This window comes from Patella vulgata, chromosome 7 (assembly GCF_932274485.2).
Source record: "Patella vulgata chromosome 7, xgPatVulg1.2, whole genome shotgun sequence".
Taxonomy (NCBI): Eukaryota; Metazoa; Mollusca; class Gastropoda; family Patellidae; genus Patella; species Patella vulgata.
Genome location: NC_065885.2, coordinates 1298346 through 1310769, shown reverse-complemented (window position 1 = coordinate 1310769; position 12424 = coordinate 1298346). Strand labels below are relative to the sequence as shown.

Below are 12424 nucleotides of genomic sequence, written 5' to 3'. Positions count from 1 at the left end.
AACGTCTATTACATCTGATTCAGATTCATCACCCAATTCTGAATCCGAAGATGAAAGATCTCGACGCAAAAAAGATTCTGAATATCTTTTGACCCATAAACAAACATACGGACATCAACAGTGCCATCACGTTACTGAGAATGAAAGAGTTCCTTTCGGTGCAAGAATTGATTACCATCTGCCACATAATAACTTTCATGCAAATAATTGGTTTTATGATCACGGTTATCCCTATCCCTATGACCATGATAGGAATCTGTCTATGTTTACAGAATCCAGTCACCATGTCAATAATCGGAGAAAAGATAAAACCAAAAAATGGAGCGAACCTAGCAATTTTGAAAACGGTAGTCACTGGTGTGAATCTGGAGAAATGATTTTTGAAAGACGCAAGACTGAGCGCAGACAAGCAGCTCTTCATAAAGAGAAAACAAAACCGTCATTTATCAGAAATCTTCAAGAAGATGAAAACCTCTCGAAACAGGCAAGCAGACGTTGTAAAAAGGAGAAAATGGAGCAGCCAGGAAAAACTAAAGATTCCGTGATTGATGGTGCTAATTATAATAAGTATTATTCCGAATCTGAATATTATGATTGTCCATGGTACAGACGTGGAAATCTGTCGTACAGTTCTTATCCTTGCTATCCCATGGATCCATATTATAGAAAACAATCCTACGGTTTTTATCCCAATTATCCCATGAATCCATACTATAGAGAACAGTGCTATAATTATTATCCCAACTATTCTCAACCTAGACCTGAAACTATCGAAGAATCTATGAAAAAGATGCAAGAGATTGCCAAGATTCAAAAAGATTATATCAGACAAATGTTAAGAAAGTAATTAACCTTTTCATATTGTAGCATGTTTTTTTATTTTAAATAGAAACTGTGAGATATGTCAACAATTTAAAAATTAAATAGCATTTGTTACCAGATTATGAACTTATGTCCTTGTTCATTTTATTGACATGAAATGGGGTTTAATGTTCCACTGTTTTGCTCCGACAGGGCTGATGAAGATAGACATGGGGGAATTTTGCTCGGACAGCATCACCATGGCCTACTCTTATATCGAATTCCAACTTCTTTTACTGGCACGGCAATGTGTACACAGGACCTTGATTTTTTGTCCCACCCGAATGACTATACCTTGTCCCGTGCCAGGTCCTCTGTCCTGCACGATTTTATTGAGAGATCAGCCGAGAAGGTTCTTCAGGAATTGATAATCTGGGTTCTGCTTGTCATTGGTACAAAGTGTCTTATTATTTGGTTCCATGCTTGCACATGGCAAGGAGTAGGGTCGTCTGTCAAATCTTGTGGGTTTTCTTTGGGTCCTCTGGTTTGTGCCCACTGCTAAAGACCCCTACGTGCAAGCGAATTATTGAAATAAAATTGAACCATAGCCCCAAAATCATCTGGTTTGTGTTGAGTGGATGTTAAGACCCCAGTCCTCTTAATTTGCTCTTTGCTATTATTTGGATGGTCCTGTGTATACCACTAACAGAACTTTAAGGATCCCTTGACAGTTGGAAGAGTTGTCAGAAATACTGTCACCCTCACAGCACAGTTGGTGCTGAAAGGTAGTGCGTTAAACCTATTTCTTAAGGCCCTAGGCTTCAGTCTGCCTACAGGTATATAACAGTTCTTAAGGCCCTAGGCTTCAGTCTGCCTACAGGTAAATAATAGATCTTTAGGCTTCAGCCTGCCAAGCCTACAGGTAAGTCTGACACAGAGCACCATACTTGATGTTAAAGCTGGTATCTAGATGACAATCATATTCAATCATCATAAATTATACTGTTCCCCAAGTGCAACTCAATCTTGTTCAAGACTGCTCTTATTCTTGTACGATTGACACGAAACTTCTTTGGACAATTGTGCAGCATCAATTGACAGACTTTGATGTTTGATATGACGTCATAATTCCAAGATGGGTACTTGTTTCTTCAGAGAACGCACACAATATAACAACCAGTATAGAATAAGTTTTATTAAAGTTAGCCTCATTTCTGTGTTACATGACATCATTATGCTTTATAGACTGTGAACAGGATTTTAATACACTAATATACCACATATAAACTCACCAATGATAAATCAATCGTCACTAAATATAAGATAAAACAGTTCTAGGGAAACCAATTGAGCTTGAAATCGACAAGACGATCATTGTAGCAGTAGCTTGGATTAAAAATACAGTAATTGTTTTTATAGAACTGTTGTGTTTATTTTAAAGGGGTCTTTTGTAAGATTTACATAAATAGCTGGTCGTTCTTGTTAGTTATTTCAAAAATTCATTCAAATTACTTAATCCTGAGCAAAGTTACAAATGATTGTAGTTTTGACAAGATTGAACTGGTCATTTGAGTCTTAACCTTGCTTCTCCCTGGTTAAATTAAATCATTAAATGGCCGAACCATTCTAACCTACTTTAAATCGGAGCTATCTGATGGCATCGAGAGTTGATTATGGTCTTGGCATGTTAATAAATGTCTAATAAATAGTTTATATAACATTTCAGGCCTAAAGAAAGACCTGCAATAGGCAAACTTAGCTCTTGTATAAAGTATGTTTAATATATTCAATTACTGAATGCCGTGTTGGAGAATCTGATACAGATTAGTATTTATTTAGTCATAGTTTTATAACAAAACTCTCGAAGACAATTCTTATCTTCTTTATATTTGAATAAATTATAGTTATCAATAGAAATACGTAAGACAAAAATATCTACATGTCTTTAATCAGATAGACATGGCATCCTAAATTACATTCAGTTCTCTCAAAATAAAACATCTGGAGGATGTTTAATCCTTTACCAACTACGATGTTGAAACTCATTCAATTCCATTCAGTATTTAATAAGGTAGGATGAATTGAAAGTTTGTCAAAATTAAGCGTTAGACACATTAGCCGTATGTGTGGACGCACAAGGCCGATTCAACAGTTTAAGACACATTAGCAGAATGTGTGGACGTACAAAGCGAATCCTTTGTCCGATTCGCCAGTTGATTGCATCAACTTTCACGTTACATGATTAATCATGGCAGCGACCATGTCTTCAAACAATCACATGACTTCTTGATATCAGTCGTGATTGGGTAATGAATTCTACATTCGGGTGAGTAGGCAAATATAATTTGTTCGAATATATCAAACATGTTTGATTTGGTCAAATCATTCGGCAGATGCAGTAGGATCTATTCAACACAAGCCAGCGCCTCCTATAATTTTTGCTGAACACTTTTTATTCGATTAAATCCAAGCCAGGACAATATCTACCAATGATATTTTGCTTTTGTTTTCCTACTTAAATATTTAATTTGAGGAAATTTTAGTACTCAGTTGTGGGAAATTGAATATTTTTAAAAAAATATACAAATCACACACAGATTCTAAATTCTGGAATTTATAACATAAAAAATTGTTCACTTGACCCTAAATAATTAAAGACTAATTTGGTCTTTCTTGAGTACTGTAAGTGTTCTGTGCAACCAGCCATGGTCTAAGAACTACAATTTACCCTCATTTAATTTCAGAACAATGTCAATATACTTAAAGCAATGAATTTCATGTGATTAAAAATAAAAGAATTTTAAATTACTGAAATAAAAAAACTGTTAGTCAAGTGGTATCAGATGTTCTAGTGGAACTTTGAACTAAAGCGTTCCTAGAACACGGCCTAGTAAGTTTACAGTCGATCTGAAGTTGAATTATATATAAACCGTAACTAACAATAATATCATGTGTTCGAATGGGACTTCGAACTAAAGAGTTAACAGTACGAGTTGAATTATATAAAAACCCTAACAAAGATATCAGGTGTTCGAACTAAAGCGTTCCAAGTAAGTTTACAATTATATATAAACCCTTACTAACAATGATAAATAGACAGAATGACTGATGATATCCTCTATAAATATTTTATATAATTAATGAAAAGAATAGATAGTTGATAGATTGAGCATATAACATACTTCACTTCAAACCAAATATACATAAAACACACGTTTACAAAATAATAATTTATTATATTCTATTTTAAACCCGCTGATCGTCAGATTCTCAATCTGATTAAAATACACATCTATATTTCATTTCGTTTTTTTATACTTTCCATGGCCTACACTACATGAAGATCTGATCGGTTGTAGTGGAAGGTTGCATCAGAGGTCGTACGTATGGCTTTTGACCGTATGACCTCAGACATTGATTAATCAATCAGCATTGGTGTTTCTAGTGGTTTACCCACAATTCCATGCATCCCACGCCAATAAGTCGTCGTAACAGATGGTTTCATTGGCTAATCACTCACGCCATCCAGAACGCGGGTTATATAACAACTCTTCCAGATCCTAGTGTAGTAAAGACAAGTAAAACGAAAGTTTGAACTATAAAACGCGAAACTAAATAAGATCTGTGTTTTAATGAGATTGGGAGATTTTGAATCACATGCAAACTACAATATTGTGAAATATAATCCCACAAATGGTTCAATTCCATTCAGCATCTACAAAGATAGGACGACCTGAAGTTTTGTCACCATTCGTCACACAGTTCAGGCAATATATTGGATAAAGAACAAACCCTACGATTTTTGCAGAAATCTGCCTTGTTTAATCTGATTGAATTCAAACCAAAAGATTATCTGTCTTTAGCCTGTTTTATTAATTAAAGATACATTAGTTAAGAGTTTAACAAGAGTTGACCATTCTTGCTACATGTATAATAATTCCAAATTAGATGATAAAAAAAGAAAATATTGAAAATTTCAGTCCTGTTACTTTGTTCTGAAGTTTAGAAGTTTGGACTAGAAATAGGCATCAACTGTATCCGTACCATCTACGAGAATTACTGATCGTTTGATTAACAGACGATAACTCCACCCACATATTCTGGATTATCAAGTAACATTCTCAATGGCTATGGTAGCCTGCTTGGTAGGCCTTTCAAAACCAGTTTCCGCTGGTGACGTCAGTGACTAACGGTAAAAGTTAGCTTGGTTGGACATTTCTTGATTTAATTTTAAATGGACGACTGTTTAAATCCAAGCTGTATCCAAGCCATCCGTGGGTCTACGGAGTTGATTTTGAGCTTGTCATGTAAATAAAGATCTAATTAATAATTTCTATAACATCTGAAACCTAAAGAAAGACCTGCAATAGGCAGATTTAGCTCTTGCATAATGTATGTTTAAATAATAAATTTGAGTAGATTTCAGCGTCATCGATTAAACCATGAAAATTAGATATTGTCTGAAAAGTGGAAATTTTATGACGATCAGCGATTTAAAGACACAAGGCTTAACACGATCAGCGATTTAAAGACACAAGGCTTAACACTAATTCCTCGTGAAAATTCCATAATTTACATCTAAAACAAAACAACAGAAACATTTGACGACAAAATCCCATCAATAATACGTAATATCAACAACCCATTCCAATATTTACAACTAGTAAGGTGACACCAGTTTGATTTTCAGTTGTTTGGGGTCTCAATAAATAAAAAGCCACCATATAAAATTTCAAAACTTAAGAATTTGGAACTAAAAGTCTTTGAACCACACTGCCAAGTACTTTTGGTTGTTTAATTAGTCCCTTTCCAGAAAAGAGAGAGAGAGAGAGAGAAATGGGGGTTTAATGTCCACTCGATACAAACTAGGTCATTTTGGGACTAACATATGGTTCAATTTTATTTCAACAATCCGCTCGCGCGTAGGGATCTTTAGCAATGGGAGGGACCCGGAGAAAACTGACGAGGTGGGACAGGCAACCCTACTCCTTGTCACGTACAACCGGGGAATCGAAACCACGCCAGTTGACTCAATGACAGACTTTATGATACAGCGTGCGCATGCTAACCATTCGGCCATCCAACCCCATCCCCCTTTTCCTGAAGAAATAAAAGAGGGGAACCACAGTGGCTAAGTGGGTAAGACGCTGACTCGCTAGCCTGGAGGTCACGTGTTCGATCCCTGCATTGGCCGAGAAAGTTCATCATGATTTTCCAACGTGGTTTCGTCTTGTCAGTCGAGCAGAACGGAGGGCCTGACAAGGACAGCTGTCTATTTATTTGGATGGAACGAAAAAACCAAAGTCTATTGTATACATGGACGTGCACGTAAAAGACCCCTTGGCAGTTGGAATTCAATGTAAGAGTAGGCCATAGTGCCGCTGCCCGGGCAAAATTTCTCCCATAGCTCACTGTATGGCGTATGCCCGTCTTCATTAGCCCAGTCAGAGTAGAACAGTAGGACGTTAAACCCAAATTTCATTTTTGAAGAAATAAGAAGCAAGATTTTAACAGGTGTTTCCGAACAACAGAAAATCCATTTGGTCTAGCCTAACATCTGACTGTTCAAAATGTTCAAAATATAACAGTAACCCACGGCATTATTTTTACAAAACATATAACATCACTAAAAAAACATAAATATCTATTTCAATATATCTTACAGAGATGACATGTTGAAAATATATTTGGATTGACGTACGTTTAATTATATTTTATATAATTGAGAGAGAGAGACGTGACTTCCTGTCAACAGACTGCCGAGATCAAAACAGACCTACATCTATGACAGACCTTTTAATTTAAAATACATGGTTAGACCACCCACACCCAAACTGATTCTTTTATCTCTGATATTGGCCTTATTTGTTTCTAATTCAAAACAAAATATAAATGTATGGTCGCATCTGTAAATCGGAGATGGAGACAAAATGATAAAACCTTAAAAATGTCATTAAACAATAGGATACATAATGTTAAGGCTTGCAAACGGAACAGCCATATCACATTTAGCACAAGTGTTGGGGTTTCAGAATTTACTTTCTCAGACATTTTTACTGAAAATAAAGGGGCATAACTCTTATCAGTATTTAAGCAGGCAGTTTCAGACCACACACAAAAATTACGAGTCAACAAAATATTCAAGCCTTGTACACATCAAGTTTATTTTGTATCAGCCAACAGATAATCCTTGATCTATGGTAAATACATGAAATGGTATCAAAGATTGTCCACAAAGTTTTGTCGGCCATTTGCACTAACTATTGTTGCCGCGATATCGTGCAGATGGTTATATGTCGCGATAATCAGGTCAACCTATGAAATTATCATCTAAAATAACAAATATTGCGTTTTCGCGATAATCCAATAATTTATTTTAACAATAATGTGAGATATCACGATAAATTGTTTTAGTATCGTTGCAACCTTACTACTGACAAACAATTCATCACTATCAAACCATTGAAGTTTATACGTCTATTTCAAAATGCACACTTCTGTAACAGAGATTGTTTAATAAACAACATGTCACCATGACGGGGATGGAAATAGCCAGCGAAACCTCGATGACGAGACTCTCTACAGTCTGCAATGAGTTTTTTGCTAGACATGTTGTACATTGTACATGTAGCTGTTAAGAACTTAGGTTGTCGACATCAGCAGGCCTTTAAATTTCCAGGGATGAAAATTTGAATACAATTAAATATATATAATATATAGAATGTTGTAAATAGAATATGTTAATATATAAACTTAATAATGAGATATAACATGTTTTACATGATATTCTATGTAATTATCATAGTATAACCATATATATATACACACCAATATACAAAATATTACACAGCTTTACTTCATGGCTTCTATTTCACATATTTATACTGGTCAAGTCCAGGAACTTGGTCAATATGACTTAATTAGCATTCAGTCATCCGGAAGGGACCAAAAACCTGTGTACTCTATGTAAAAGAACCCTTGGCAGTTTTAATTACACAAAGAATAGGTAAAAAAAGTAGGATTTTAAACTCGATTTCATTTCATATTAATTTAACATGCTAGTAATTTATGAATTGAGATGCTATAAAATATATATTTTCATACAACTAACATAATTAAAACAATATAAGACCTCTTTGATTTGATCAGGCCTTAGTTTATTTATTTAGACATGAGACAGCTCTCTACAGTAAAAATTTGAATCTGGAGGTAAGGACAAAACTTAATCTAGACCATTCACAGTGAAACAAAACACAAAGTATATATAGATATAACTACTTATCTGTTGTTATCTTGAAATCTTACCTGTATATTTTTTATAAACTGTTGATATTAAATAATAGAGAAGTAGTTATATATATATATATATGTACCTTGTGTTGTGTGTTGAATAGTTAACGGTACTGCTAGATGTCATTTAAAGAATTAAATTAATTCCAAGACTGCGACGAAAAACCGTCTTACTATAGTTATAGTAGTGAGTGGAAGAATGCCTGGAAAAGTGCAGATCAGCGTGGTTCTCAGTGATACCATGGGGAGGCGAAAAGGAAGCAATTCGTTTTTAAAAATAATCCCAAATTATAATTCCCAGCAACACACTAGACACGTCGAGTAGAGAATTTAATTCCAGGATGCATATTTCTGATTCTGCAGGGGACAAAAGTATATGTGTGTTGTTGTTCTCAAATTTAAATATGTCTACTAAATGTACAAGTTTTACAATGTAGAAATAGAAACCCTGGTTTCATTCATAGCCCCATAATCATCACACATCTTCTACGGATGATTTCATTTCTTTAAATTCAGGAACTGGTATTTTCTTTTTATGGACTGCTGGAGGAGGGTCAGATAACTCTCTTTCTGGACTCGACCCGGGTGATTTATTACCAGACTCATCAACCAAGGACGGCCATTTTGCTGGTGTTTCAGATTTACAAAGTCTTTCATTCAAAGCTTTTAATGCCACTTGCCTGTAAATATATAATTATAATAAAATATACTCACTCCATTCATATAACATGTGGAAGATAATCCTGATCGTAAGTCACAGACAGTCCACTGGACACAAACTAGGTCATTTTGGGACTAACACATGGTTCAATTTTTTTTCAATAATTTGCTTGCACATAGGGGTCTGTAGCAGTGAGAGGAAACTGGAGAAAACCCACGCTGTTGGACAGGAAACCCTATCCTTTGTCATGTAAAATTAGGGAATCGAAACCATGTCAGTTGACTGAATGACAGACCTTATCATACAACCCCCAAGTCACAAACAAATTGGTTTTGAATTAGGATTTGAACATACCCAATGTTTAAGAATTCTGTTATTCCACAACCACTGAAGGCCTTATCACAAGTGCTGGCACGATACATGTTTGAATTCAATTTATTGTGTTTCAGCTTCTCAAGATTTGCGTATTGAATCACAAGACGCTGAATCGATGTATCGCGATACTTTTTTTATTTGTCGATTCAGTAAGTAACCGGTTACTCTTAATAATCCACGTCTCACATTAACCACAGGTACACAAACACTCTTAAAATGTTTTGGTGCTTATTTTTTATCCACATCAATATCGTGATATAGAAAAGTTTTATTTCTCCGACATTGGCAGGACTAAAAGTATCAATTATTCATTTATCTTGTTATTTTCTTGGTAAATATTGACCTGGTTATGAATTATGATACGAATTATATCGTAGTGCCCGAATTGCAATACGTATTGTATTGTGAACTGCAGTGGCAATACCCAACACTATTTTTCAACGAGGGTTTACCATTTGGAGACCTAAAGAGAAATGAAACGGTTTTCTGAGGAGAATATGACATTCAAATTCTAATCAGACCTTCTACTCCCTTCAGCTACATTATATACTCCTACATGTAAAACGATACAACAATTGGGAAATATTCCCCATTTTGTTTTGGATAGCTTTGTTTTTCATTGAGAATAATAAAGAGTTATCCTTGCATCACTAAAAAAGGCCCTGGACTGGACGGCGTAGTGGATGCTTATGGCTACCCCCCTGCATTCATTCCCTTGATCTGAAATGAAATGAAATGAAATGGGGTTTAACGTCCTACTGTTCTGCACCTAAACTGGGCTAATACAGTGTGCTATGAGGGAAATTTTGCCCGGGCAGCGGCGCTACGGCCTACTCTTACATCGAATTCCAACTGTCAAGGGATCTTTTACGTGCACGCCAATATGTACACGGGACCTCGGTTTTTCGTCCCATCTGAAAGACTAGACAGCTGTCCTTGTCAGGCCCTCCGTCCTGCATCATTGATAAGGGGAAACCACGCCGGAAAATCTGGATGAACTTTCTCGGCCAATGCAGGGATCAAACACGCGAACTCCAGGCTAGCGAGCCAGCCTCTTCGCCACTTAACCACCGTGATCCCCTCCCTTGATATGATATGTGCGTCTGTTGTTTGTGATTTCTGTATATTGTGTGTGATGTCCGTAAGTTTGTCTTGGGTAATTGTTTATGTGTGGTGCTGTCCTCCTGTGCTTACTAATTAATAAATTACCTTCGCCTCTCAGCATCTTGTGGGTCAGTACCAGGTAAACTTATAGTGATAGTTGTTGGTGAACTGACGTCATATCTACGCTGAGGTTTCTTACAAATCTTAATCTTTACAAAAGCCATAAAGACTGTATTGGATAAAACAGCTATAAATGGTTGTAACTGACTTGGAAAGAAACTGAAAAACAAATAGCAAATAACATGTTTTATCATCAGAAGTTTCTTTGTATTATTCGTATTCAGGCTTCAACAAATAGTGATCCTTATTGTTGTACCGGACAAAACGTTGTGCCACTAGCTAGTACCTGACATTTTTTACTTTGTGCCAGACTTGTATTAATAAAAAAAACCAGAAAAAAGACAAATCGTTGCAGGACCAATAGTATTATTCATCACCTGATGTTAGTCGATTCTAGCAGTGATTCATCGGTTAATTTGACACTAACCTAATGAAATGAGAGAGAAATGGGGATTAACGTCCACTCGATACAAACTAGGTCCTTTCGGGACATACATATTGTTCTATTTTATTTCAATAATTCGCTTGCGCGTAGCGTTATTTAGCAGTGGGAGGAAACCAGAGGATCCGGAGAAAACCCACTAGGTTGGACAGGTGACCCTATTCCTTTTGACGTACAACTGGGGAATCAAAACCATGCCAGTTGAATCAATGACAGACCTTATGATACAGCGTGCACGTGCTAACCATTTGGCCATCTTTTCTTATTGATACATATGATTATAAATTGCTTTTATTTCAATAATTCGCTTGCGTGTAGGGGTCTTTAGCAGTGGGAGGAACCGGAGGACCCAGAAAAAACCTTTGAGGTTGGACAGGCGACCCTACTCCTTGTCACGTACAATCAGGGAATCAAAACAACCTGAAATGATAAAAGTTTATCAGATATATTCGTACCTTGCAAAACTAAAATTGTCCGCCATATCTCCTCGGTTACCATTACTGTGTTTCTGATAAAATCTAAGATATATCCAGCTAACCATTATACCCCAACCAAACAGATATGGATATGGTCCATCGAGTAAACCAACTAAGCGTAACGTAATGGCAGTCAATAACAACAACAAAGGTATGTGAGTGTTTCGCAGCTTTCCGAACGGTGAAGTGAACAAAATATGGTCAGGCATCACTTGTTTAACGGCCACAGAAAACGCGGCAATGAATCCAGCGAGTCCGTAAATATGTGTTTCAAATAAATATTCATCATTTTTAGTTAGAAGATATTGGAATAGATAACAAAAAGATGTCAACAGTCCCACACAAATATTGACAACCGTGAAGAATAATAACATGTCCAGAGCTCCCCATAATGGTTCCAGTAATTTTCCGCACAATATAACCACTGCAATGTCTACTAAAACATCCCAAAAATGAAGTTCGACGAAGGCGTAAGTGAACAGAGAGTAGAATCTCCCGTTAGGAGGAATGACATAGCCAGGGGTGATCGTAATGTAGGGTATGGCCGATGAAATAAATGTGAGGAGATAGCCAACAGTTACGGTAACAGCTACAAATTTGACAACAACGCTGCTCTTGCCAAACGCAGCAGATAACTGCTCTTTACAAAACGTAACTTTACTATGAGCCATGGACGTCGCCATCTTGCATCTTGACGAAAACACAAATGACGTCAACAAACATTCCGGAAGTGTCCGTACAATTCTTAATCAAAGTTATTTCCCTTGAGCTGTAACTATTTCTTTAACTTTAAGCGCCACAGGCCAATGTAAAAAGTTACAAGTACTTCTATACTTACGGTATATAAACATTAGTAAAACGAGAAAAGAAATTTAAAATGATATTTTTGTGTGAAATAAACCCCTTTGTAGCCGGCAAAATAAAATGCCCGAATTCAAATGACTTTTGGTTTGGAGTCACTCTGAATTGTGACAATTTTTGGGCCACGATCATTATTTGTTTCACCAGTTTTTCGGACAGATTTTCCGGCGGACGGGTAAAGTGAAAAAAAATTAATTTTGGGGGAAAAAATATTTGCCTGGAACGAGTTTTCGAGCGTCGATCATTATTTAAGTTCTCAGTTTTTCTTTAAACTGACTAATAGATAAAACATTT

The 12424-nt window shown here is 36.1% G+C and overlaps 1 protein-coding gene across 1 annotated transcript; it reads right to left on the bottom strand.

The window, feature by feature from the left end:
- Positions 1 to 1976: 1976 nt before the first annotated feature.
- On the bottom strand, positions 1977 to 11971 carry LOC126828676 (transmembrane protein 115). Its single transcript, XM_050558598.2, has 3 exons — positions 11249 to 11971; positions 10337 to 10510; positions 1977 to 8771 (listed from the first exon to the last, which is right to left on the bottom strand). Exons 1-3 carry the CDS (start codon positions 11950 to 11952, stop codon positions 8567 to 8569), a joined length of 1083 nt encoding a protein of 360 aa, XP_050414555.1. The 5' UTR covers positions 11953 to 11971; the 3' UTR covers positions 1977 to 8566.
- Positions 11972 to 12424: the final 453 nt, after the last annotated feature.

Bases quoted from the DNA above. Each gene is read 5' to 3' on its own strand.
- LOC126828676 (XM_050558598.2), bottom strand. From the start codon at position 11,952: ATGGCGACGTCCATGGCTCATAGTAAAGTTACGTTTTGTAAAGAGCAG. The intron at 10,511-11,248 runs GTACGAATATAT...TTTGTTTTTCAG, and splicing joins GACAATTTTAGTTTTGCAAG to TTTCTTTCCAAGTCAGTTAC. The intron at 8,772-10,336 runs GTAATTTATTAA...ATATATTTACAG, and splicing joins CAAGATGCTGAGAGGCGAAG to GCAAGTGGCATTAAAAGCTT.